The sequence below is a fragment of the Enoplosus armatus genome, chromosome 21 (assembly GCF_043641665.1).
Source record: "Enoplosus armatus isolate fEnoArm2 chromosome 21, fEnoArm2.hap1, whole genome shotgun sequence".
In the NCBI taxonomy this organism is placed as follows: domain Eukaryota; kingdom Metazoa; phylum Chordata; class Actinopteri; order Centrarchiformes; family Enoplosidae; genus Enoplosus; species Enoplosus armatus.
Genome location: NC_092200.1, coordinates 516,289 through 543,287, shown reverse-complemented (window position 1 = coordinate 543,287; position 26,999 = coordinate 516,289). Strand labels below are relative to the sequence as shown.

Here is a 26,999-nt window from a genome sequence, read left to right as displayed (position 1 = left end):
TTTGGCATAACGTCTATTTTTACATGGCACAAAAGATGATTTGATTATGAATGAATTCAGAACTTTCTCCTTTGTCATCCCAGTTGAGTTTGCAGGACTGGATAAAATATCTGTTTTTGGTTAATTGGGTGAATGAAATACCTGACAGGTTATTCATACAGGTGAGATGTTAATGTGTAAACACTACAGCAACATACTTCATCTGTGTGTGTGTCGCCATATTGAGCTCCAGGTGGACGTAGTCTGACATCAGATATTGACCTGCTATTTGAATGTCAGTAGGTTGGTTCTCACCACCTCCACTAACCAGTTTCCTGGAGGAAACCCTGCAGGTGTTGAACATCTGTATGTGACCTGATAGCAGCTTTAATATTGATTATCTGCAGACACAGTACGACCTGATACTTAAATGTTAAATATGTTGAAAATAACAGCTGTAGCTACTAAATCTGACACAAATCAAAGTTTAACTGAAGAACGTAACTCCTGAAACTGATGTGAGATCAGCTGGTGGTTTTATTAGAGAAGAGAGTTGTTGAATTACAGAAGCACTCGGATTGTACAGCGGTGTTACAGAGTGGAGCATCTTCCCTCACAGATGATCTTTGGTCGAGTTTACTTTTGTTGTGAATGAATATTAATGAGTGACGGCTGATCTGAGCTGACGTGTGTGATGTGTTACGCAGAACTGGACTTTGTGGGAAAATGCTCTTTGGGCCAGCGTGCGTCATGTGATGAGTGTGGAAGTTGCAATACCGAGTGTGGCCACTACGCCAAAATAGCCTAGTTTCACAGCCTAGTTCACTCCTGACCGCTTGTTTTGACCGGCTAAACATGAGAAGCTGCTACCTGAATGTTTTCTACACAGCGTCTGATAGTCTGTCGCTGCTCCTAAATCATTTTTCATATTCATTCTCATATCCAGTGAAATGCTGCACTTTAGAGGCACCTGTTGTAAAGGAGAGCAGAGCAGTTTAACATAGATGTTAAAAACATTCATCTTGTTGGGTTCCCCTGTAATAATCATGTGATGGTCAGACACCACGACCGAATTAACTAGTGTTAAACCTGGTGGTTAAACAAAGATAGTTTGTTAGGAGGACTTCCTGCTCTGTATCTCTTCCAGTGGACAAAACCTGAACCCCCCTTCTCTGTGTTTTTTATTTTACCCAGAATGCCATCTGAGGCTCAGTCTCAAGAGCCTCGGGACAGAGGACCGCCCCCTCCCGTCACCCGAGCCGGACGCAGCGCTCAGCTGGCCAAAGCAGCCGCTACTAGCCTCGCCCCTGAGAGGCGGCCTCGTGGGCGGCCTCGGAAAGATGCGAGCAGTAGCCGCTCTGCGCCTCCCACCCCTCCTCCTCCACCACCTCCTCCCAAGTCAAGGAAGAAGTAAGTCTGACGAGCTCTGTGATGTTTCAGTGTTGAGCGGCTGAAACCTCCCCCACAGCTCCTCCACACCTCCCCCACATCTCCCCCCCACCTCCCACACAGCTCCTCCACACCTCCTCCACATCTCCCCCACATCCCCCCCCCACCTCCTCCACAGCTTCTCCACACCTCCTCCACAGCTCCCCCACAGCTCCTCCACACATTCCCCACAGCTCCTCCACACCTCCTCCACACCTCCTCCACATCTCCCCCACCCCTCCTCCACAGCTTCTCCACAGCTCCCCCACACCTCCCCCACACCTCCCCACAGCTCCCCCACAGCTCCTCCACACCTCCCCCACATCTCCCCCACAGCTCCTCCACAGCTTCTCCACACCTCCCCCACACCTCCCCCACACCTCCTCCACACCTCCTCCACAGCTCCTCCACACCTCCCCCACACCTCCTCCACATCTCCCCCACACCTCCTCCACACCTCCTCCACAGCTCCTCCACAGCTCCTCCACAGCTTCTCCACAGCTCCCCCACACCTCCTCCACAGCTCCCCCACACCTCCTCCACAGCTCCCCCACAGCTCCCCCACACCTCCTCCACAGCTCCCCCACACCTCCCCCACAGCTCCTCCACAGCTCCTCCACAGCTTCTCCACAGCTCCCCCACACCTCCTCCACACCTCCCCCACACCTCCTCCACACCTCCCCCACACCTCCTTCACACCAGCGGGAAGTTACCATCTGAGATAGCAGATCAGCATCTGTCAGAGTCTCCATCACAGAGTTAGTCTGACAAGTTGATTTTTACTCTGTAAACTGTGCAATAAAAAACACAGTAGATCTAATGGATCGCTATGAAGATTGTTTTATGTAAAAAAAGTGAATAACTGATAAATCACTATCAGATTAAACTTAAAATATCAATATGAACGTCTGCTTCAAACGCCCTGTATCAGTCAGGCTGCAGGAGCTACGCTGTAACCCTTTAATGCTCAACCATAAAGTCTAAATAAAATAGTGACCTGGTCTCTTTTCTGCACGTAGAAGTACTGATTTTGGGCCCCTAATCCAGCTCTGAGACCCCTGAATCATCCAGGGTCCTGATATACATGCCTTACTGTGGGACTATTTCTCCCAGCTGTTTTCTTCATGTCTCCTGTTTGCATTGACTCTGAAATATTATTTTAATAATGCTGTAGATGTTGGTGTGTTGTTATGTTCAGAGACAGTAAATAGGTGTTTGTAGTGGGCGTGGCCTAATGTGAGCTGAGGTTACGTGATGCTGTGAGGAACCTCAGGTGTCTGAAACAAGGTTCCTGTCTGGAGCTGCAGTCACGTTCTTTTGTATGTTTTGCTGTTTCAGTTGGAATTTCCAACTTTCTGGTGTGGGTGTGGGTGTGTGTGCTGTGGTGAACGAGATGTGTTGGAGAGGAAGTGGTTAAGTTGCATGCTGGGTAATGAGCAGTGAGGAGGAGTAGTGGTGTGATGGACTGAGTCTGCTGCAGGTTTTACCTCCTGCCACACACACAGACACACACACACACACACACACAGACACACACACACACACACACGCACGCACACACACGCACACACACACACACAGACAGACACACACAGACACACACACACACACACACTGAGCTGGAACCTGGAGTGTGTGACTCTGTCTCTGCTGTTCAGGTTGTGATGTCATCATGTTACCTGAACACCTGGTCATGGTTCAGGTGAAAGAGTTCTCTGACACTAACTGTTGTAAACAGGTCTACAGCTGCTGATCACTTCATCCATTCATCCATCTCTTCATCCGTTCATCCATCTGTTCATCCATCCATCTATTCATCCATCCATCTATTTATCCATCCATCTATTTATCCATCTGTTCATCCATCCATCATCCATCCATCTATTCATCATCCATCCATCCATCCATCTGTTCCTCCATCTATTCATCCATTCATCATCCACCCATTCATCCATCTATTTATCCTTCATCCATCTATTCATCCATCCATCTATCTATTCATCCAATAGTAAAACAAGAAGCTCCTGAAGCACAGTATGATGTCCTCAGATGTCTTTTCTTTCTGCGACCAACAGTCAGACACACAGATGTGTGTTACCTGTGTGTGTGTGTGTGTGTGTGTGTGTGCGTGTGCGTGTGCGCGTGTGCTTTCTGCCTGTCTGGCTCTTACAGAGAGACAGACGTGTCTCTCTCTCTCTCTGTCTGTGTGTGGGTAGAAGTCATTGGAGCGCTGACAGCAGAAGGGTGAGCGACTGTCAGCAGGAGCGTTCAGCGGTCGATCTGCTGTGCTTCATATTTACATACACTCAGTGGACACAGTGACCCTCAGAAAGGTGTCACTTCACTTCTCTGTTTAACACTACATGTTAACCAGCAGCTGTCTAATGACATCATTATTCTAGGATCATGACATCATCAGCTGTACTGTGAGATCATCTGAATGAGCTGTACACATGTTAGAGATGTGGCTTCTGAAACGTCTCCAGGGGACAGAAAGACGTGTTCTCACAGTGGTGTCGAGCTGCAGTCTGATCACACTGTTGACCTGACCAGGTGTGGTGTTATTGTGTGTGTGTGCAGGGGGCGGAGTCGAGGCCGAGCCCAGGTAGAGGACGAAGAGAGCATGGACGCCACGGAGAAGAAACCCCCCCAGAAGACAGGTGTGTAGAATGGAGAGTGTTGAAATACTGAAGAGGTGTGTGTGTGTGTGTGTGTGTGTGTGTGTTGCTGTGACGTCCTTGGAGCACCACTGATTGGACCTTTCACATTGTGACCCGGTGGATCTCTTATGTTCTTGGCTTCATTTGTTCGGTGGTGGGGGTTTTTTGTGCGTCCACAGAGGTGAAGGAGAAGACAACAGGACGCTGTCGGTCCACCTCCAGGAGAAAATCCAACACAAACCTTGAACCCGACCCTGAAACCAGTCAGGACCGGCTCAGTCTGGAAGCTGAGCCAGACCCTGATCCCCCTGATCCTGACCCCACAGTCCCAGAATCCAGCCCAGAACCAGCTCCCAGTGCTGAGGAGGAGGACAGAACCAGCCCTGCTCCTGCTGCCCCACTCCCAGCCTCCAACCCTGGGCCAGCTTCCAGTCCTGAGGAAGAACTTCAAGTCAGTCCCCTGCCCCCATCCTGGTCCCCAGACCACAGTCTGGTTCACAGCCCCCCCCCCAGCCACAGACCAGCTCCTCTTCCTGTGGAACAGGACCAGCCCAGCCAGAGCCACAGCCCCACCCCTATGGAGGTGGACTGCAGTCCCAGCATGGTTCCTATGGAGACAGAGGGGGACGGGGCCAGTCCCATGGAGCAGAGTCCCGCCCTGAGTCCCTGCTCCAGTCCTCCGGTCTCCCCCTGCCCTCGACTGGTGGATGAGGACTCGCTGTCGCCTCTGTTCCAGCGGTGTCTGTCAGAGGACTCTGGGGGCTCGCCCACCCCCAGCCTGGGACACACCAAAAAACGGTGAGACAGACTGTGTGTGTGTGCTGTTGTAAGTCTATCTTTGTGAGGACCAACTTGAGTTTTAGACTTGTCCTGACTTTGGCTTTGGTTTTAAGAGCCAGGTTAGAATGACGGCGAGAGATGTGCCAGAATGTAAATAAATTCATTGAATAAAATGTTCAGACAGTCGCGAGGTTCATCAGTTTTCACCAGATTAGTTGATTCATTCAGGTTCTTCAAATTAGAGCTGCATTGATTCATCGATCAGAAGAAAATTCATCCGTCACTAGCAAAAAAACAAAACATCCACCTTTCTCTCTCTCTGTCCCTGTGTCCGTCTGTGTCTCTTGCCCTGCAGTCTGAAGCAGTGTGCCTTCTGTTACCGTGGCGACGAGCCTCCTCTGGGACAGGGCCGCCTGGTGGTGTTCGGTCCAACGCCGGGCTACATCCCGCTCCACATCCTCAACCGCCGCGCCTCCTCCGACCGAGACAACGACTGCCACGACCACTGCTACCGCGGCGACCAGGCCCCGCCCATGTGAGCGACATAATTTCCTGTTTATTTCCTTTACCCATAGAAGAGCTTCTTTTCCCATAATAAGAGCTGTTACACTCTAAAATAAGTTTCATTATTGAGTCAAGTTGTTCAGTTTTATTGTGTCATTGTGATCAATTAATCACTAAGTGTGTGTGTGTGTGTGTGTGTGTGTGTGTCTGTCTGTCTATCTATATAGGTGCAGCAGTCCAGAACAGTGTGGTGAGTACTCTCTATTCATACGAACTGAGTCTTTGGGAAGCTCACTATTTGGTTTTGGTTTCATGATTCATTCCAATCCTCGATTCAGTAAATAGTGTTAAAATAAAGTATTCTTAAATACTTCACCTTCATCTTGTAAAGCTTGTTATTATTAAGCTTGTTATTGTCCATGAATCCAGAATGCATCCAAACACTTCATTTAAGATAAAGATGACAACGTTTCCCTTACTGACTGACTGACTGACCCACTGAGCTGTTTGACACTGAGACAAAGCTGAGACAGTCTCATCTGGTTTAAGTGATAATCCTGATCGTGTTCTCATTCAATCTGATCAGTGGTATTGATCATCATTTGAATGTGTCTCCTGATGTTTCAGAGGAGGAGTCTTCCTCAGAGTTTGTGGGGCAGCTCGGACCCATTGGCCTTCCACATGACATCAACGTCCAATCACTGTTCGACCCCACAGGTACAGGAAGCTTCTTTACTTACTTCCTACGCCTGTCAGTGTCAGTCCAACCTCTCAGGCAAACCTGACTCTGTGTGTGTGTGTGTGTGTGCGTGTGTGTGTGTGTGTGTGTGTGCGCAGGTCAGTGCTGTGCTCACCTGCAGTGTGCAGCCTGGTCAGAGGGGGTGTGTCGTGGCGAGGGCCAATCACTGCTCTACGTGGACAAAGCCATCGACTCAGGAAGCACACAGGTCGGTTTGTGTATTATCTGATCAATAACCACACATTCAGGAGTAATACAGCCTCACTAAGCCCCGCCCCCTCTCTCACCTGTCCAGGTGTGTGTATTCTGCCGTCGGCTCGGAGCGTCACTGCGTTGCCGGGAGACGAGCTGTGGGCGGAGCTACCACTTCCCCTGTGCTGCTGCTGCCGGAGCTCGCCAGGACTGGAACCAGAGACACACACTGTGTACAAGCCATGCACACATAGGTACACACACACACTCTCTGTGTGTTTCCATTCACCTGTTTTATACTTATTTTCAGTTTGTGCAGTCGACACACCAGGAAATACAAAAAACCCTGTAAAACATGAAGTATGTGGCTAAAAGTGAATCTGTGGAGCGATGAGGAGACTGTAACCTTCCTCACAACAGAAATGTCATATTTCCATCATGTTCTCCACATGGTTCTCCATCGTTTTAATGACGTCATCTCGTTATGTCCTCCTTTGATGGTTTAATGGCAGCGATTCCACCAGCTGTTTATCTTTATCAACCAATGGACTAATGTTCATACAGCAACAGTGGACACAGACTCAATTTTTCACTCTCTCTCTCCCCCCAGTGTCCTCACAGTGTGTGTTGTGTTTGGGTGACGGTAATGTCAGCGATCTGTTGATGTGTTGTTGCTGTGGTAACTGTTACCATGGCAGCTGCCTGGACCCCCCTCTGGCCCCCTCCCCCCTGTGCAGGGCCGGCTGGCAGTGTCCTCAGTGTCGAGTGTGTCAGAGCTGCAGGTAACACTCTCACACACATTTCAAAATTATTTTCATTATTGATTAATCCGTCAATTGTTTCTTGGATTGATAGATTAGTGTTTGTAAGAACTAATCTATAAAGTTTACCTGATGTTTCTGGTTCACTCTCAGCTCCTGGTTTATCTGTTCTGGTTCACTCTCAGCTCCTGGTTTATCTGTTCTGGTTCACTCTCAGTTCTCTCAGCGTCGTGTTCAGAGACAAAGCTGTAAGAAGCAACTGAACACGAGCTGCTCGACAGGAGACAGCAGACAGACTCAGGTAGAGACCAGCTGCTGGACATAGTGCAGCATTTAGCAGCTAAAGAGCCAGATGTTTCCCTCAGGAGGTGGAGGAGACCAGAAACAGAGCTAACAGAGAGAGAATACTGGACTTCATCCATCAGGAGACACAAACACGACTCCACATGGAGGACCATGTTGATCTGTAGCTGCTGGATGTGGAAATAAGAAACTGGTTGCCAACAAGTTAGCATTATCTACTTTATAAACCATGTATGGGAAACAGTGTTTCTGTTCTGAACGGCCACATTCAAAGGGGGGTGAAGAGAGAAGGGAAGACACAATATCAGGGCAGACTTTCAGACAGTCTCTGTCTGAAGACATTCATAGTGTTGACCTCAGTTGTTGTGGAAAGTGACAGTGATAATTGTGTAGAGAATGAATAAAAGTGGTGTTGGGGGGGGTTGAAGCTCACTAACCCTGTCCTCTCTCCTTCTGTGTGTGTGTGTTAGGTTGCAAGGGGATGACAGTGTGTTGCTGGTGTGTGGAAGTTGTGATAAAGCCTACCACACACACTGTCTTACACCACCTCTGGATCACACACCGAGCGCTGGCTGGAGCTGCAAGGTGAGATAAACACACACCCTGTTTAACCTGTTGAACCTCAGACCAAACTGTCTTGTATATGAGAGTGTGTGTGTTTTTAAAACTTCTCTCCTCCAGAACTGCAGAACCTGCCGCCACTGTGGTGTGAAGTCATCAGGCCAGTGGGCCAATCACCCGTTTCTGTGTGAGTCATGTGACCCGGCCCTGCCCTGCCCTCTCTGTGACCATGCCCCCGACCTCTACATACCACAGGACTATCTGACTTGTATCTGCTGCTATAGGTACACACACACACACACACACACAACAACTGGTGTGTGTTGCTCTGCAGGCTGAACTTTCTTTTAGGATGATTAAAACTCAGCAAACATACACGTTTTAATTTTTGTGTTGTTTTACAGGTGTGTCCATACAGAGTGTATTATCCAGGCTGGGGAGGGCAGGGTGGGGTCTGAAGATTACGTCTGCTCCACCTGCAGGCCCCAGGAGGAGGACCTAATCCCACACACTCCAATTCCACACAGTCCTGCCCTGGCCTCACCCCTCAGTCCCACACAGGCACCACCTATAAGCATTTCACAGCCACCAATTTCAGGTCACACAGAGGCTCCACCCATCAGTACCACTCATTGTCCAGTCCAGCTTATCTGCTCAGAGCCACCACAGAGTCCTACCAAGACCTTCTGTACACCATCGCAGCAAAGTCTTACACCATCTCACCCTGAACCCACAGAGCTCCAACATAGTCCTGCGCATTCTCACCCTGATCCCACAGAACTCCAACATAGTCCTGCACCATGTCACCCTGATCCAAAAGAGCTCCAACATAGTCCTGCGCCATGTCACCCTGATCTAAAAGAGCTCCAACATAGTCCTGCGCCATGTCACCGTGATCCAAAAGAGCTCCAACATAGTCCTACGCCATGTCACCCTGATCCAACAGAGCTCCAACATAGTCCTACGCCATGTCACCCTGATCCAACAGAGCTCCAACATAGTCCTGCACCATGTCACCCTGATCCAAAAGAGCTCCAACATAGTCCTGCGCCATGTCACCCTGATCCAAAAGAGCTCCAACATAGTCCTGCGCCATGTCACCCTGATCCAACAGAGATCCAACATAGTCCTGCGCCATCTCACCCAGAACCCACACAGCTCCTACATAGTCCTGCGCATTCTCACCCTGATCCCACAGAACTCCAACATAGTCCTGCACCATGTCACCCTGATCCAAAAGAGCTCCAACATAGTCCTACGCCATGTCAACCTGATCCAACAGAGCTCCAACATAGTCCTGCACCATGTCACCCTGATCCAAAAGAGCTCCAACATAGTCCTATGCCATGTCACCCTGATCCAACAGAGCTCCAACATAGTCTTGCGCCCTCTCACCCTGAACCCACAGAGCTCCAACATAGTCCAGCTCCATCTCACACTGATTCAGCAGAGCGCCAATGTAGTCCTGCACCATCTCACCCCGATCCAACAGAGCGCCAACATAGTCTTGCGCCACCTCACCCCGATCCAACAGAGTTCCAACGTAGTCCTGTACCATCTCACGCCGATCCAACAGAGCTCCAACATAGTCCTGCGCCATCACTCCCTGAACCCACAGAGCTTCAACATAAATCTCCACCAACTCACCCTGATCCAACAGAGTTCCAACGTAGTCCTGTACCATCTCACGCCGATCCAACAGAGCTCCAACATAGTCCTGCGCCATCACACCCTGAACCCACAGAGCTTCAACATAAATCTCCACCAACTCACCCTGATCCAACAGAGCTCCAACATAGTCCTGCGCCATCACACCCTGAACCCACAGAGCTTCAACATAATTCTCCACCAACTCACCCTGATCCAACAGAGCTCCAACATAGTCCTGCGCCATCACACCCTGAACCCACAGAGCTTCAACATAATTCTCCACCAACTCACCCTGATCCAACAGAGCTCCAACATAGTCCTGCGCCATCACACCCTGAACCCACAGAGCTTCAACATAAATCTCCACCAACTCACCCTGATCCAACAGAGCTCCAGCATAGTCCTGTGCCATCACACCCTGACCCAACAGAACTCCAACATAGTCCACCGTCATCTCACCCATATCTATTAGAGCTTGAAACAAGCCTTTCGCCATCTCACCTTGATACTGCAGACCTCCAACAAAGTCCTGTCCAATCTCACCCTAGTCCAACAGAGCTCAAGGAAAGGCCTGCATCACTTAACTTTGATCCTACAGAACACCAGAAAAGCCACATCCCACCCCAACTTCATCCAGCAGAGCTTCCACAAAGCCCTACGCAGTCTCACTCTGGTCCAACAGACCTCCAAAAAAGTCCTATGCCATGCTCTGCTGGTCCTGATGAGCTCCAACAAATCCCTACCCATGTGACTTCCACGCAGGCTCAGCCTAGTCCTCACCAGCTCAGTTACACCTCTTCAATCCCTGCCCAGAATTCCACAGAGGAACAGCTTACGGTCACAGAGTCTCAGCAGAGTCCAACACAGGGTAGTCCCATGTCTTGTAGCCATGCACATTCTCCACACAGTCCAAATCAGGCAGGGCTTAGTCCTACTTGTGTGCAACCAGAGCCTTCAGAGCCTCAGCAAAGCCCTCCACTACACAGTCCCGCGCAGGACGACACTACACAGACCCCGCTTGAGAGACCATGTAGTCCTTCAAACATCATCATCACACAGCCTCAGCACAGTCCCCCACAAAGACGGCATAGTCCTACGCCACATAGTCCTACACAAATTGGCACATCACATCCACAGAGTCCCATACAGGATGCTGAAGTTACACTGGACCAGGAGAGCCCTGGATCAAGCAGGCCTGCTCAGCTGCGATGCAGGGCTGCACAGGACATTTCTACACTGGACCAGGACCTCTCACCAGTCTACTATAGGTCTACCCAGACAGCAAGAAGACACGGCTCAGTGAGGCCAATTTCAGCTCCATGTAGCCCATCACTGGCCCCACTCAGAGCCAAGCAGTGTAGTCTGTCACAACCTGCAAGCCCAGTACAGGCCCACTCTTCACAGCCTGTAAGGCCTTCACAGCTTTGCCTACTTCCTTCTCAGTTTGCTACATCTTCAAGAGTCACAAAGGAGTGTACCCAAACCAGTACCACAGAGCTTAAGTCCTTGGAGCAAAGGCCTGTGCAGAGTATTAATGTTGATGGCCAAACACTGGAAAGTAGCCCTTCCCCTCCTAGCCCCACCTCTGACCTGTCCACACTGCCTCCTGACAGCCACGGCACAGATGGCAAGCTCCCTGCCATGCCCATACCAGAAAGCCTTGTTCACATTAGCACTTCAATGGAACACAGTAGCCTACTTTGCTCACCTTGTATTGATAAAATGGAGGAAATTCATCCCCCAGCTAGCCACATGCATCAGAGTCCTTCTTGTGACAGCTCATCATACTGCATAGAAGCCATTGAAGGTAAAGCCAGCCCCTTACATATCCAAAATAGCTCAACTAGTGCTAACCCCAAGCATGCCACTCAAATGCCTACTAGCCCTGCTAGCTCTGTTTGGGCCTGTGCTAGCCCCATGCCCATGGAAATGAGCCCTTCTCCTGTCAACCCTATAGCTGCAGAGTCTAGCCCCTCAACACAACCAGCCAGCCCTGTAATGCTACCAGCCAGCTACACTGCTCAACCAATTGACCCCTTGGCACCACCTGTTGGATCCTCAACACAACCAGCTAGCCCCTCAGTAGTACTGGCTAGACCCATCCACTCCATCTCATGTCAGGATGAGGAGATGGAGGTAGCTGTCGACAACCCTAGTCAATTTATTCAGTCAGAAACTAGTCCCAGTCATCCTAATTCCACTCCGGACAGTCCAGTAAATACTAGTCCTACTCATGCTTGCCCAGTCCACACAGAAGCTAATGGTGACTACTGTTTGATGGGTTCCATGCATGCTCAAGAGAGAACTAGTTCTTCTCTTTGTAGTTTTGCAGAGCTCACACAGACAAGTCCCTCACATGTCCCAACTACCGACAGTCCTTCACAGACTTCTGCTGTACAGAAAAGCCCCCTGCCAACTCCAATGAGATTTAGTCCTCCACACTGTAGGCTGACTGATACTAGCCCAGCTAGTAGCTTTGTCAGCCACAGTCTGAGCCATAGTGGCCAGACAAGTTCCCGCTCTGCTTGTGTAACTGATAGTGTCATCCACAGTCCACCTCGGTCTAGTCCTGCTGGTCAAGCTAGTCCTGTACACACACAAAGCACCTCTAGTAGAACCCACTCAGGCCCAGTCCAAAAACAGACTCCCTCATTAGCTAGCACGACATATAGCAGCCCTGCACATACTACTGTCGTGTGTAGTAGTCCACCTCACAGTCCAGCTCAGGCCAGTGAAATATACCATAGCCCTACCAGTAGTCCCCATTATAGCCCAGCTCCTGACATTGGAACCAGGTCTGACCTTACTGTGGCACGGCTGAGCCCCACTTTGGCTAGTTCAAGTCTTGATGTGGACGTGGTGGCCAGTTCCATAAACCAGAGCTCTGTTCTTCCCAGTGTGGTTAAGCTTGATTCTGGTCTTGTTAAACATACAGACAGTATTGGGAAGACAAGCCCAATACCTGCCAGTTCTCTAACTGATGACTCATCTGCTGTTAGCCCCAACCAGGCTAGTCTGAGCCAGGTTAGCCAGTTTCTAGCTAGTCCTCTCCATACCCCAGATAGGTCTGCTGTTGAAAACCAACAAAGCACTGCCTTGGGAAGCCCCTTGTATCAAAGACCAGCTATCCCTGTTGATGCTACTTCCATTGAGGCTAGTCCAAGCCATGCTAGCCCTGTCCATTCTACTCCCACTCAGGATAACACTGCAATGCCTAGCACAAGCCACACTAGTGAAATGCCTGCTAGTCCTCCACCCACTGCCCCCTCACAGGTTAGCCCTCCTCATGCTCCACAAGCTCAAGCTAGCTTTGTGGACAGTAGCCCAGTTGCTAGTCCTGTTTGTGGCCCCTTGCAATCAGGTGATACACAGGTTAACTATAGTCCTGTCCCTTGCAGCCCTGTGCAGCGAGAGGCTAGTCCTGGCCCTGCTAGTCCTGTGCAGCCAGAATCTAGTCCCAGTCCTGGTTCTCCTAGCCCTTTGAGGTGTGAGACTAGCCCTGGTCCCAATTCTGTTAGCCCTGTTCTTGCCACCCCTGGGCCATCTGAAACCAGCCCTAGTCATCGTCCTACTAGTCCTGTGCAGCCTGGTGCTGATCCTGGAAGCCATTCTGTTGCCAGTCCTCAGCAACACACACAAACAGAGAGGGAGACTACAGCCACTGTGGGTGAGTATCAGGGAGACCAGCTTGACATTTACTATTACAAAAGTCATATGTGGCATAGACATTGATAATAGTGGTTTAAAAATAAAATTATTAGTTGCTGTGACTCCAGATAGAGATTCTAGAACTCATTTGGTTTGCTGAGTTTATAACGTCCGAGTCTTCCTCTAGACGTCAGCATGGCTGAGGAGCAGGAGGAGACGCAACAGAGGGAGACTGAAGAGGAGGAGGAAGAGATGGAGAGAGAAGCTCCACAGCAGCAGGAGGAGGTGGAGGAGTCTCATCAGACAACAAAGGAGAGTCCAGAAGAGGAGGAGCCTGCTGAGAGGACAGAGGGGGGAGGAGATCAAGACCAGGAGGAGAAGGATCAGCACAGCAGCTCAAACTGTCCTCCGTCAGGTAGGAAGCAGCTGCACTGTTGACATTTACTTGCTGATGTTCAATACTGTAATAAGGTTTAGTTCAGGTGAGGCGGTGTATCTTGGCTCTAATGTGCTGCCCTGCATTTATTTGGACGATGCAGTTAAACTTTAGTGACTAAAGTAGACACTGAGAGGAGACTAACTCTGAACCTTTCACACTGATCTCTCTCTCTCTCTCTGTAGGAATCCAGCTGCAATCTGTCCTGAATGAAGACCATCAATCTCCTCCTGCTGCTGCCTCCCCCTTCCTCCCACAGCCTGCTCCTCCCTCCCCCCAACCCATCACACCACACTCTGCCTTACCCCCCCAGCAACCCTCCTACTCGCCCTCATCTTCACCTCCTCCCTCCCCCCTCACTTCACCACGATCTCTTTCTGCTTCTCCTCTTAGAGCTGGCTCTCTGGAGGCCTCCCCCTCCTCCTCCCCTCACAGGACTGCCTTACTCCCCTTTTGCTCCCCCAACACCCCACCTCCTCCCTCTCCTCCTCTGGAGGACCTACCCCAGGAAGCAGAACCTACCAATCAAAGAGAAGCACCTGTTGTTGCAGCAACAGAACTCACCAAAGATAAGAACCAATCACACGCTGAGCCTTCAGAGAGGGAGGAGGAGGAGGAGGATCCTCCTGAAACACCAGAGCCAACAGCACCAAACGTGGCCACTGCTCGTGAGGTGGTTGCCAGGCAACAGCCAATGAGGGAGATGCAGGATGCAGAGGAGGAAGAGGGAGTGACTGGTAGGATGCATGAAGAGGAAGAGAGGGAGGGCACTGAGCAGGAGGACCAATCAGATGTGGAGGAGGAGGAGCCAGTGAGCCCAGTGCTGGAACTGGACCCCTCTTTAGACATGGAGGTGATGGAGCTAATGAGCTCCTCATCTCCTCCCCCCTCCCTCCTGCACCTCTCGTCCCCCAGCCCGCCTCCCTTCTCCCGCCGGGGGAAAGGTCGGACTCTCAGACCTCCTCCCTGCTCCTCCAGGCCTTCAGACGACCTCTCCATCCGTCTGAGGCAGTCTCCCTTCTCCACAGAGGCTTCCCCCGAGACCTCTCCCACCAGAGCTCCCATGACCCCGCCTCCGCTCTCCCCGCCGTCACCTCCTCTCCGATCCTCCCCCCCTGGCAGAGAGTCTCCACCTCTCTCCAAGGTAAATCTAACAAGAGACAACTGTGACGTCTCCTCCTTGTTTTCCCCTCCTAGTGACCGTCTCCTCCTCGTTCTCTCCTCCTAGTGACATCTCCTCCTTGTTTTCCCCTCATAGTCACCATCTCCTCCTCGTTTTCCCCTCCTAGTCACGTCTCCTCCTTGTTTTCCCCTCCTAGTGACGTCTCCTCCTTGTTTTCCCCACCTAGTCACCGTCTCCTCCTCGTTTTCTCCTCCTAGTGACCGTCTCCTCCTTGTTCTCTCCTCCTAGTGACATCTCCTCCTTGTTTTCCCCTCCTAGTCACTGTCTCCTCCTCGTTTTCTCCTCCTAGTCACCGTCTCCTCCTCGTTTTCCCCTCCTAGTCACCGTCTCCTCCTTGTTCTCTCCTCCTAGTGACGTCTCCTCCTTGTTTTCCCCTCCTAGTCACCGTCTCCTCCTTGTTTTCCCCTCCTAGTCACCGTCTCCTCCTTGTTCTCTCCTCCTAGTGACTCTCCTCCTTGTTTTCCCCTCCTAGTCACCGTGTCCTCCTTGTTCTCTCCTCCTAGTGACGTCTCCCCCTTGCTTTCCCCTCATAGTCACGTCTCCTCCTTGTTCTCTCCTCCTAGTGACATCTCCTCCTTGTTTTCCCCTCCTAGTCACCGTCTCCTCCTCGTTCTCTCCTGCTAGTGACGTCCCCTCCTTGTTTTCCCCTCATTGTCACCGTCTCCTCCTAGTGACCATCTCCTCCTTGTCCTCTCCTCAGAGTCACCGTCTGCTCCTCCTTGTTCTCTCCTCCTAGAAAAGTATTTCTGATTCTGATTCTGGTGACCGTCTCCTCCTCGTTTTCCCCTCCTAGTCACCGTCTCCTCCTCGTCCTCTCCTCCTAGTAACCGTCTCCTCCTCGTGCTCTCCTCCTAGTGACATCTCCTCCTTGTTTTCCCCTCCTAGTCACCGTCTCCTCCTCGTTCTCTCCTCCTAGTGACGTCCCCTCCTTGTTTTCCCCTCATAGTCACCGTCTCCTCCTTTTCCTCTCCTCCTAGTCACCGTCTGCTCCACCTTGTTCTCTCCTCCTAGTGACGTCCCCTCCTTGTTTTCCCCTCCTAGAAAAGTATTTCTGATTCTGATTCTCGTGACTGTCTCCTCCTCGTTTTCCCCTCCTAGTGACCACCTCCTCCTAGTAACCGTCTCCTTCTTGTTTTCTCCTCCTAGTGACCGTCTTCTTGTTTTCCCCTCCTAGTGACCGTCTCCTCCTTGTTTTCCCCTACTAGTGACCGTCTCCTCCTTGTTTTCTCCTCCTTATGACTGACCTCTCCTTGTATATTTTCTGTTCCCAGCCTCAGGCTCTTCCAACCACTGTGCTGCCCCTCACCCCTAAAATTGGTATGGGGAAACCGGCCATCTCCAAGAGGAAGTTCTCCCCCGGCAGAGCCAGGATCAAACAGGTCTGTGACCTTTGACCTTTGTAGTGTGTGTGTTTAAACCTTGTTGTTCTTCACCCTGATGGTTTCATTCCCAGTTTAGCTCAACTGGTTTTTCCCCACCATGTGATGGCGATGAACCACTTTCTGTTGGTTTCCTGTCTGATTTTGTCCTGATTGGACTTTATTTCTCAGTCATACGAAAACAAAACAATAATCAAGTTCAGACTATTAATACGTTTATTTTCATATTTTTGAAAATGCTTTTCTAAGAAGGAACCAGAGATCCGGCTTGTAGTCAGACCCTCTATTAAACGTTCAATAGGGTAGAATTAGGGTTGCAACTAATGATTATTTTCATAACCAATTAATCTGCAGATTTCTGGCTCAGTAGGTTAATCATTTGGTCTATTAGATGTCAGGAAAAAATCCCCATGACAATTTCTTCAGTCCAAATATGAGGGATATTGAACTATCACTTAAGACTTTGAACAGCAGGCTGGATCACAGGAACCTTTGAATTGATTTATTAATTGATTCGGTAGCATTTCTGTAGATTGATTAAGCATCTTGTCATTTCAGCTGTATGTAGAAATATATTTAGTAGAAGTCAGTGTTTCCCACAGGTTGAGAATTTACTTGTAGTGGAGGGTGGTGCGGTGTGTGACGGCCGGGTTCAGTAATAAACTAGTCAAACAAAAGTTTATGAATAACTCAGAGAGACGTAACGTTAGTTAGCTGTGATGTTGGCTAACTAACGTATCGATACATCACTGTGCACTGTGTCTGTGTTCAGTTCGGTTTTTAGGCACCCAACCAGGGGTGTAACGGTACACAGAAATCACGGTTCGGTATGTACCTGGGTTTTGGGGTTACGGTTCACTATGTTTTCAGTACAGCAGGGAAAACAGAAAATAACATTGTTGAAATTTGTTTTTTACAGTGGCCATAATTGTTACTGTAACAGTTAATGCACTTCTGGCATATTGTCAATATAAAAAACACAAATGTCAGTGATGCTCCATCCCAGACTCTGACCTGTTGATAACTCATGAACAGCTGCAGCTACAGCTGGTTCATACAGGACAGGAACAACGGACTGACTAACATGCACACTGAGGGCTCATTGTAGCTCAAGCACTTTGACCAGAAACTTAAATCCTGTATTCTCTACGGCCGACTACGGTCTCAACACTGGAAGTAGTTTGAATAATGTTTTTGAAATTAGAAAGAGGTCCGTCAGTCCTGTGTGTGTGTGTGTGTGTGTGTGTGTGTGTGTGTGTGTGTGTGTGTGTGTGTGTGTGTGTTAGCCTTTAGGGAGGCAGCTAAAGCAACCAATCATGTAGAACAGACTAGTGTTCCTCTACATCCTCCTCTTCTTCCTCACCTGTCATTCACTGACGCTGCAGCCATTCTTTCTTCTTTTCAGCATGTTTTCCACACACACACACACACACACACACACACACACACGTGAAGATCATTGCATGAAGCTATTTGTGTCCGCTGTCTGTGAGTATTTGAATGTTTGTGTGTTGAGCTGCAGAGGGAGTTGACCGATGTGATGTTAATATAGATTATAGTCTCATCAATACTGAATTATATCTAGATCCATAGATCTATACTTAATATTTGATATTAATCTTTAAATGCAATAATGTGAAGAGGAAAATAAGTAATTTCCTTCAGCCTTCACCGCCCCTAGAATAAAGAGTACATTCATTTATTGTTAACTTGTTTGTTATAATCTTTACTTTTATTTAATCTTGCGTTTCTTTTTTTTTTATATGTAGACTAATAAATGCCAGACCTCCTTTCCTTGTTAACAGCATGTATGAGCTTCAAAATACTTTAGAATAACTGAGCATCCTGTTGGACTGATTCATGGTTAATGGTGTTGGTGTTGGTGTGGTCTTTACCAGCACAGAGTCTGTTCACATCATGTTAAACAAGAGCAGCTCCAAAAGTTCAACTCCTCTTCAGATACAAGCTAATTATGCTCCACTGCTCTGTACAATTAGCATTCGTTTCTAGCTAAACAAATAATCTTAATATGGAGCCCTTAGATTTGTTGTTAGTTAAATACAAACGTTTAAAATCATCCGCTCTGTGGTTCAAACTGTCCCTGAATGACCACAGATATATCTGCAGTCAGCTGGTATTGGCGCTAGTATAGATACACACTGATTGCTCCCAGTGTCTGTGTCCCAGTATGACTGTCTGTGACCTGACTGGCTGCATGTTGTTGTCATGGTAACATCGTCTCATTATGACTTTTTGTTGGTTTTGTCTGATTAATTTTTTTCTGTTCCAGTTGGACTTTTTGTTTTGTGGCTGTTGCATTTATGTTACTGCATTTTGTTCCCCTCCTCCCCCCCCCCCCCCAAAAACTCAGGGTTCGTGGTGGAGTAATCGCAGGGCGGTGAGCCCCCCCTCGTCCTCCCAGGATTCCACAGGGGAGGGAGGGTGGGACAGCCCTAAGCCACGTCCACCGGACTCCCCCCTCTGGAGCATGAGAGTGGTAAAGAAGCACACCCTAACTCTGATCTCTGTGGGCTGTTACTAACCACCAACTTACTAACTGCGTTTACTCACACCCACCCCTCTGGGCTGCAGCAGAGTGAAAAACAAGTGCACTCTTACTTTCAGTCCTGTCTGTATGTTGGAGCTAACACCAGCTTACTAACTGTGTGTGTGTATGTGTACCACCCCTCTGGGGTGTGAAGGTGTGGAGACCTTCAGACATCAGAGCAGGGTTTTAGAAGGACAGCTCGCTGTTCGCTGGTTATTATGGAGTGGGAGTGTGGTGGGTGGAGCTTAAGAACAGAGTGTCAGAGTGACACAGGTCTGAAATCAGTCCATGTACAAATACTTTTCCTTAACAGCTAGCAGCCAGCTACAGTAGCCAACTAGCCCTACAAGTAGTTGCTGCGCTTCCTGAGGACTTCTCTGTGCCACTTTCTGCTCTGACAGGGCTTTGAGGGTGCAGGCGTAGTTTTTTGTTATTCTGGGGCTGATTTAGTGACACTCCAGGTCCACAGCTTTGGTTCTTGATTTAAATTCAGCGCAGCAGACGCAGCTCAGTGAAGGGAGACGCATAGTTTGAAAAATATAATTATCCCTTGAATACATTTGAAGGTAAATACTAAAATGTAGCAGCTCACTTTCTGCCGATGGACGGGACAGGAAGTGTCCTTAAATTCAACCATGTAATAAACCAGGAAGTCCTTGAAAGTGCTTAAATGTCAGGTCAGCAAGGGAACCCTGCTGTTTTCAGTGATGTCACTGTACTGTTGGTGTTTCCATGGTAACATACAGCATGTATGATGTAAGCCTTGTCATTAATGCAGTGATGTCATGGTTTGATGTTATTTCCCCCTTTTCCTCATCTTCCATCTTCTTTTTCATCCTCCCTCTACTCCTCCTCGTTTTCCTCATCCTCCTGTGTTTTTCTTCTTCTTCTTCTTTGTTCTCGTTCTCCTCCCTCTCTTCCTCCCCCTGCTCTTCTTCCTCTTCCTCCTCCTCCTATTCTACCTCTTCCTTTTTCTCCTTCTCCCCCCCTCAGGGTCGTGGTTCAGGGTTTCCAGGCAGGAGGAGGTCCAGAGGAGGTGGTCTTGGAGGAGGAAGAGGAGGGAGAGGAAGGAGCCGACTGAAGACTCAGGACACTGTGACAGTGTCACCTGGAGTAAGAACACACACACACACACACACACACACACACACACACACACACACACACACACACACACACAGTTGAATCACCATGGTAACAGAGGTGGGCGTGGCTCTGAGACAGTCAGACTTGTCTCAGTCTTTTTGTCTTAACACTTTCAGTCCAGTATAATCTTACTGGAAGTCCACTGTTACACAGTTAATCAATAGTTGATCAATAGGTGATATAAAAGATATTGATTACTGTTATCTGTCTCCGTCAGTGTGTGTATGTGGAGCCGTTCCAGCCGAAGGAGGAGGAAGAGAACTCAATGCACAACACAGTGGTGATGTTCTCCACCTCCGACCACTACACCCTCAGACAGGTACGCCTTCAGCTGTACTCACCAGAGTCCCATTTAAAATCATTCAGTTCTGGTGTCAATATGATACCTGAGTTTCAGCACAAATAACAAAGCATACTTAAAAAAAAGTGTGAGATATAGATATAAGACGACCCTGATTATAAGACTTTCACTTCATCAATCTTCAGAGATCCCAAAGACAGTCTTCTTCCTTGAAGCCTTTTCTTTTGTAAAAGTGAAACAAGAAATGCTTCCATTAAAGCATACATCCCACATTAGTGTCGCTTGTTTTCAGGTGCAGGAGCGACAGTGATGGCACCAGTGTCTTTGTGCACCGCACAAAAATGGTGGAGCACTCTGAAAAAAGCTGCTTGGTGCAGCACTTTTACTTCGGGCAGCCACATGCTGCCGCAGACGCTCTCTCCTCACTGGGAACAAGTGGAAAAAGATGCTATGTGGACAGAAGCCCTAATATACTGTCTCTCTCCTGTTAGCATGGCTGCAGACTCTTAGTCTGGTTTAGTCTTTTAGAGCTCCTTATCGTGACAGTCAGTTTGTGCAGTTTGACAGATGATTCAGTCTGTTTCTGCAGTCGAGACATTGAGAGACACTTTCGGCTCATTAAAAGTGTATTCAGTTCACCATGAGAAACCATCAGAAAGCCCTGCAGGTTAAACTGAACAGACTGAATGACGTGAAGAAGTAGTCCAGCAACATTAAGGCTACACTGAACGTGTTTTGAATATGTAAATGTGTCCAGTCCTAAAGTACCATACAGCCTCACTTTACAATATAATATCCAGGTAAATATCATATTACACCGGGCCAATACCAAACCCTTTCTTTCCTTCAACCAAAGTTATAAAATGTTCGATGATGTCTGAAGACAAGCAGCCGCAGAGCTACAGTAGTGTGAGACTCAGCTCTAACAATCACTGTTGATCCAGACCAATACAGTAACACGTGTGCGTGTGCGTGTGTGTGTGTGTGTGTGTGTGTGTGTGTGTGTGTGTGTGTGCAGGACATGTGTGTGGTGTGTGGTAGTTTTGGTCAGGGAGCTGAAGGCAGACTGTTGGCCTGTTCTCAGTGTGGACAGTGTTACCATCCCTACTGTGTTAACGTCAAGGTCAGTATACAAACACACTCGCAGTCTGTAAGATTAATCCCTGTTAATCAACTGGTAACTGTAACCTGATTACTGTTAACTGTGACCTGATTACGGTTGACTGTAACCTGATTATGGTTGACTGTAACCTGGTTACTGTTGACTGTAAACCTGATTATTGTTGACTGTAACCTGGTTACTCTGTCTGCTGTCATGCCCAGATCACACGGGTCGTCCTGACCAAAGGGTGGCGCTGTCTGGAGTGTACGGTGTGTGAGGCGTGTGGCGAGGCCAGCGACCCCGGACGACTGTTGCTATGTGACGACTGTGACATCAGCTACCACACCTACTGCCTGGATCCGCCCCTTCATACAGTACCTAAAGGAGCCTGGAAGTGCAAGTGGTGGGTCCACCTGTCAGTCATCTGTCAATCACCTGGTGTGTGCTTTCTCCTCTCTGACAGTGTGTTCTCCTCAGGTGTGTGTGGTGTGTCCAGTGTGGCTCCACCTCCCCCGGGCTGCACTGTGATTGGCAGAGTAACTACAGCCACTGTGGACCCTGTGGCAGTCTGAGCCGCTGTCCTCTCTGTCAGAGACAGTACACACAGGACGACCTCATACTGCAGTGTCAGCAGTGTGACAGGTAACACACACACACACATACACACACACTGATAATCCACACATTCAGCGTCATGGTCATTTTAGAGCCTGTAGTTTGAGTTGTATTGAGTGATAATAATAATAATAATAATAATAATAATAATAATATTCCCCAACACCGCAGAACCCTTTTTACTGTGTAGTTAATCAGCCTGAGGGATTGTTGGACTGATAAAGGGACTGTTTGTACCACATTCACATTTTCCCCTCTTCATGTTATCTGTGTGTGTGTGTGCAGGTGGGTCCACGCTGTGTGCCAGGGTCTGACCACCGAAGATGAGGTGGAAGTTGCTGCTGATGAAGGCTTCGATTGTTCTCTGTGCCGAACACATGGCCGCAGCTCATACGGTAAAAACACAAACAATTAATAAAGATATCAGCAGCTCGTGTTAATGTCCAGCTGATTTTTGCAGCACACTAAAGAGGAAATGGAAACACAAAGCACTGCAGAGACAAACAGCTGTCATATTAGCAGCCTCAGCTAACGGCAGCCACCTGCCTCTGGTTAATACAGATCTTTATGAAGTCGTCACTACGTTACCCAGCTCTCAGCTCCACCTGTTTCATCAAGACATCCATTTTGAGCTCTTAGTCACAACACTGCAGCTCGTGTCCATGTTGTTTTATTGTGAATTGTGGACCAGACTGTGTGTGTTGATTTGATGATAACACTGGTGTGTGGGTTTGTCCCAGGGAGGTCAGACAGTTTTGAGTCTCCCTACATGGCCCAGATCATCTCCAGGATCAGAGAACCCGGTCAGTGTGACTCTCATGATAACTTCAGTGTTTAATATGATAATTAAATTAAGTAACAATAATGTATAAATGCTCCGTCCCTCAATCCCCCTGTCTCTACATTTTTTGTCTTTGTGTGTGTGTGTGTGTGTGTGTGTGTGTGTGTGTGTGTGTGTGTGTGTGTGTGTACAGACGCAAAGACGTACACTCAGGACGGAGTGTGTCTGACAGAGTCGGGTCTCTCTCACCTGCAGTCTCTGGTCGAACCTCTGACGTCACCGCGCAGGTACCGCAGGTAAACGTGCTGTTCTCTTCTTCTTTGGTTTTGGGAGATTCTCATGAGTTTATTTTCTTACTAACTGCCTGGTGTAACTGTTACATAGTAGTAGTTAACTGAATTAGCTGACTGACAGAGCTAACATTAGCATGCTAATATTTGAGCCCTTCAGACTGAGGAGTAAAAGAGGTTATATTGTTGACATATCTGACCTGACTCTTGGCCTAAATTCTGCCTAATAATGACTTTAAATTACATTTCACAAAAAACACCTGAAATTACAAAACATGATGCTAATAATGAAACTAAATGGCCAAATACTGTCGGTTAACTTAGCTTAATCTGATATCTCCAGCTCACTCTGAACATACATGAATGCAGAGATACATGGAGGTGGAGGTAGTGAGTCATCACACTGATCAGCTGTTTCCTTTCTGCCTCCTGCAGGTGTAAACCCAAATTGAAGCTGAGGATCATCAACCAGAACAGTGTGTCTGTCCTGCAGACTCCACCTGACCCCGACCCACCCACTGAGCAGGACCACAGCAGAGGTCCGAGGTCACACACACACGCACACACACAACAAAAGACCTGCTGTGTGTAAACCCCCCCCCCTCTCCTCTCCAGGTGGCTTGGAGTGTGAGATGAAATCCGACTCCAGCCCAGAGCGAGACCACGCCCACGATGATGATGTTACCAAGGAGCCCAAGGTTACCGACGGCAACAAGAAGAGGAAAAGGAAACCCTACAGGCCTGGTGAGGAGGGACGGGGAGAACAGAACATCACAGCTGACAGTCACATGATCAAGTCCTGTTGAGATTCTGACTCAGATCCATCTGACAGAGACCACCTCCACAGTCCCTTTCAACCAGATACTGTCTCCACCTGTGTCCCTCTCCACCTTTCTCCATCTCTACCTGTCTCTCTGTGTCTCAGGTATCGGGGGGTTCATGGTGCGTCAGCGTGGAGGGAAGGCCGGTCCAAGCAGAATCAAACTGTGTAGAAAAGATCCCACAGAGACGCTGCTGGGTCGAGACGAAGGTGAGATATCTCACCTGTACCTGTGGACACACCCCCACCTTCTCTCAGTTAATGTTGATGTCAATGTGTTCTGCATCAAGAGCTGTGAGATGTATATGGAGATCAAACTAAACACACATTATTGTGTGTGTCATATGTCAGGCCTCCTGGTTGCAGACGTTTCCATGGAGACGGTGCCCCCTGCAGACCAGACGTTGGAGAAGGTGAAGAAGAGATACAGGAAGAAGAAGACAAAGCTGGAAGAGGCTTTCCCTTCTTATCTCCAGGTAACACACACACACACACACACACACACACACACACACACACACACACACATATACATACAGGGCTCTTTTACTAAATCCCAGCTTTCTGATTGGCTCTTCCTCCCTGTCCAGGAGGCGTTCTTTGGTCGGGATCTTCTGGACCGGAGCCGACAGGTGGACAGGAGGCGGAGTCCAGAGACACCAGGTGCTAGCCTATCAGGAACAGCAACAGGTGACATGAAAGGCCTTATCCCTGGATTACATGGCCCCTCCCCCTCAGGCCTGCCGGTTGGCGCCATGGCAACGATCAAGAAGCAGGGAACACTGCGTGAGTTATTTATTTGTCAAATTATTCTCTTTTTAGGCCCCCACAGGAGGGCAGATTGTGACCATATCTTACAGCTGGTCAGACACTGAACTGGTGACACTTCTGACTTAAAGGTCAAAGGTCACTGTGACCTCAAAACAGGTTTTTATCCATAATTAAGAATGAATCGGATGACTCTAGATGTCGCACACACACACACACGTTGACTGTGATGACACAATGAATCAACAGTAACTAACACAGTACGGGCTTTCCTCCATCTCACCATCCTGCCTTTCACTTCCTGTGTCATCTGAGTCACGTGACTGTAAACAATGCATTGGAGCACCGAGCTAACCGTAATGCTGTGAGTTTCACCTGCAGCTCATAGAGAGGCTTCACATCTAAAACTGCTAGGAGAAAACAAATACATAAATATCATCAATAAAGTGATAACTTCCATTTAGACACCAAATTCAGTTCCTTCAGTCTTCACTACACATGTTATGAGTCTGGACAGACATGGATGGAAACTGCAACCTGACTGGTTGGTGGACGCAAACAACCGCAGGGCGGTGACTCTAGTTTTAATCATATTTGCTTATCTTCATCTTTCATTTGTGTTTGATACACATCGTGAATCGTGAGTGTTATCATGGTATGTGTGTGTGTGTGTGTGTGTGTGTGTGTGTGTGTGTGTGTGTTACCATCCAGCCATGTCAGAGGAGGCTCTATTGGATCTGTCTGATGTTCTCAACACTGATCCTCACATACTGGCTACAGGACATGCAGGTACACACTCTCTCTCTCTCTCTCTCTCTCTCTCTCTCTCACTCTCACACACACACACACACACCCTTTTCAGTCTTAAAGAGGAGGTATTATGTTCATGTCCAGCTCTGTATCTTTATTCCGGGACTCCACTAGAGCAGCTTTGCATGATTCACAGATCTAATAAGCCCTTCTTCATCTTATTGTGGCCCTTCATGCGACCCCTCAGTTCACCCTCTGTCTGACAGCCGTCTGAGCTCCTGTCTCTTCAAGGCTTGCCTCCCTATAAGCCCCCTTTCTTCTGATTGGCCGGCTCCCTGCAGCCCACGAGGGGCAGGGGGACGCCTCTGAGCCCTGAGCACAGCGCGCCGCTTCATACTGAGCCGCTGTGGCCGACTGCTGGACAGCAGCAGTAACTCAGCTTGGAAAATAGAGACATGGGGACTGAATGTGGTGAACTTCCTGTTTATCAGACCACAAATGAGAAGTAGGTTGGAAAAACGATAGATGTTTCTGGGGACTGGGCCTCACTGATTACTGTACAAAAACACACAACTGTATTCACTGATTTTGGTGAAACTCCATTTTATGGAGAAACTGTGTTCTGGTTTTCCCTCTGATGTCCTCCGGCTGCTCTGCCTCAACTCTCTGTGATTTACGGAGTTTCCTGACAGACAGAAAGCGTTAGAAAGTAACCTACTTTCCTTCAATACAGAAAAAGCTCTTTCTGTGAGACACTGAACAACCTGAGTAGCAGTAAAGAGCCGTCCTGAGCAGAGCAGCCCAACAACTCAGACAGACTGAGGGGGGATGAGCGGCCCTCTACTTCGTGGCTGTGCTTTGTTTTCTTTCTTCTTGTTCTTCTTCGTGGGCGTGCTGTCACTGCTGTGCCCTGAGCAGATGACCATCCCTGAGGCTTATTACGTAATACGTCTCACAGAAGTAAGACACGACAAGCGAAGGGAGCATTCAGAGCAGTCTACAGACTGAGCTTTCAGCTCACAGGGATTACTTTTACATACGTTTTCCTCATTATTTGGCAACTTTGGTAACGTTTAATAGGAATATCCAACATTGTAACACGATGTATATGACAGCAAATAAGGAAAAGCATAATAGGTCCTCTTCAATCTGTCACATTTCTGGCTTCATTTATCTGTTAAAGTGAAGCTTTTTGCATTAATACATTAAATAAATAAAACTACTAAGCGACCAATGGAAAAACTAAATAATTTTTACAGACTGATCTGACATCAGAGGAATGTCCTCAACAACTTCAAATTGAATTTATTATCTTTGTCCATAAGAGATGATAATTAAGTGGTCATTACAGGACTCTTAATAAGAGCAAACACAATATCCATTTAATCTCTCTGCATTTTTCACCTGCTGTTAATCTGACCACCTTCAGTTCAGTTTGTTTCACGTCAGAGCGCGACATGTGCTCATCCAGACATGAGACCAACATGTTTAACACACACACACACACACACACAGGTGAACAGGTATGGCAATAGAAATGTAAAGAGGAGACATTATTGTTTGAGCAGCAGTTGGTGACGGAGCTATTTGTTGACCGTAACAGTAACTTCAGTATCTCTAAAGTCCTGAACCCCGTAACATTTGTGTCTTCATGTCTCTGATTCAGTAGAGTTAG

General features: G+C 48.4%; 1 protein-coding gene and 1 pseudogene across 1 annotated transcript in view; both read left to right on the top strand.

Annotated features, from left to right (window-relative positions):
* The window catches only part of LOC139304591 (NLR family CARD domain-containing protein 3-like), a 136,978-nt pseudogene that overhangs the window by 56,194 nt on the left and 53,785 nt on the right, over positions 1-26,999 (top strand).
* Positions 1-26,999, top strand: part of LOC139304215 (histone-lysine N-methyltransferase 2C-like) — a 66,209-nt gene that overhangs the window by 2,736 nt on the left and 36,474 nt on the right. The window contains 32 exon segments of the mRNA XM_070928101.1: positions 1,174-1,389; positions 3,988-4,067; positions 4,247-4,865; positions 5,203-5,382; positions 5,579-5,601; positions 5,979-6,068; positions 6,189-6,298; positions 6,386-6,536; positions 6,893-7,064; positions 7,817-7,931; positions 8,028-8,191; positions 8,312-8,468; positions 8,770-9,999; positions 10,320-10,425; positions 13,393-13,537; positions 14,035-14,785; positions 16,096-16,203; positions 18,575-18,700; positions 19,745-19,864; positions 20,115-20,216; positions 21,217-21,321; positions 21,522-21,703; positions 21,778-21,942; positions 22,201-22,356; positions 22,669-22,724; positions 22,890-22,983; positions 23,422-23,525; positions 23,602-23,730; positions 23,912-24,016; positions 24,158-24,282; positions 24,397-24,592; positions 25,286-25,363. Of these exon segments, the coding sequence (XP_070784202.1) occupies positions 1,175-1,389; positions 3,988-4,067; positions 4,247-4,865; positions 5,203-5,382; positions 5,579-5,601; positions 5,979-6,068; positions 6,189-6,298; positions 6,386-6,536; positions 6,893-7,064; positions 7,817-7,931; positions 8,028-8,191; positions 8,312-8,468; positions 8,770-9,999; positions 10,320-10,425; positions 13,393-13,537; positions 14,035-14,785; positions 16,096-16,203; positions 18,575-18,700; positions 19,745-19,864; positions 20,115-20,216; positions 21,217-21,321; positions 21,522-21,703; positions 21,778-21,942; positions 22,201-22,356; positions 22,669-22,724; positions 22,890-22,983; positions 23,422-23,525; positions 23,602-23,730; positions 23,912-24,016; positions 24,158-24,282; positions 24,397-24,592; positions 25,286-25,363 (6,259 nt within the window). The 5' untranslated portion in view covers position 1,174.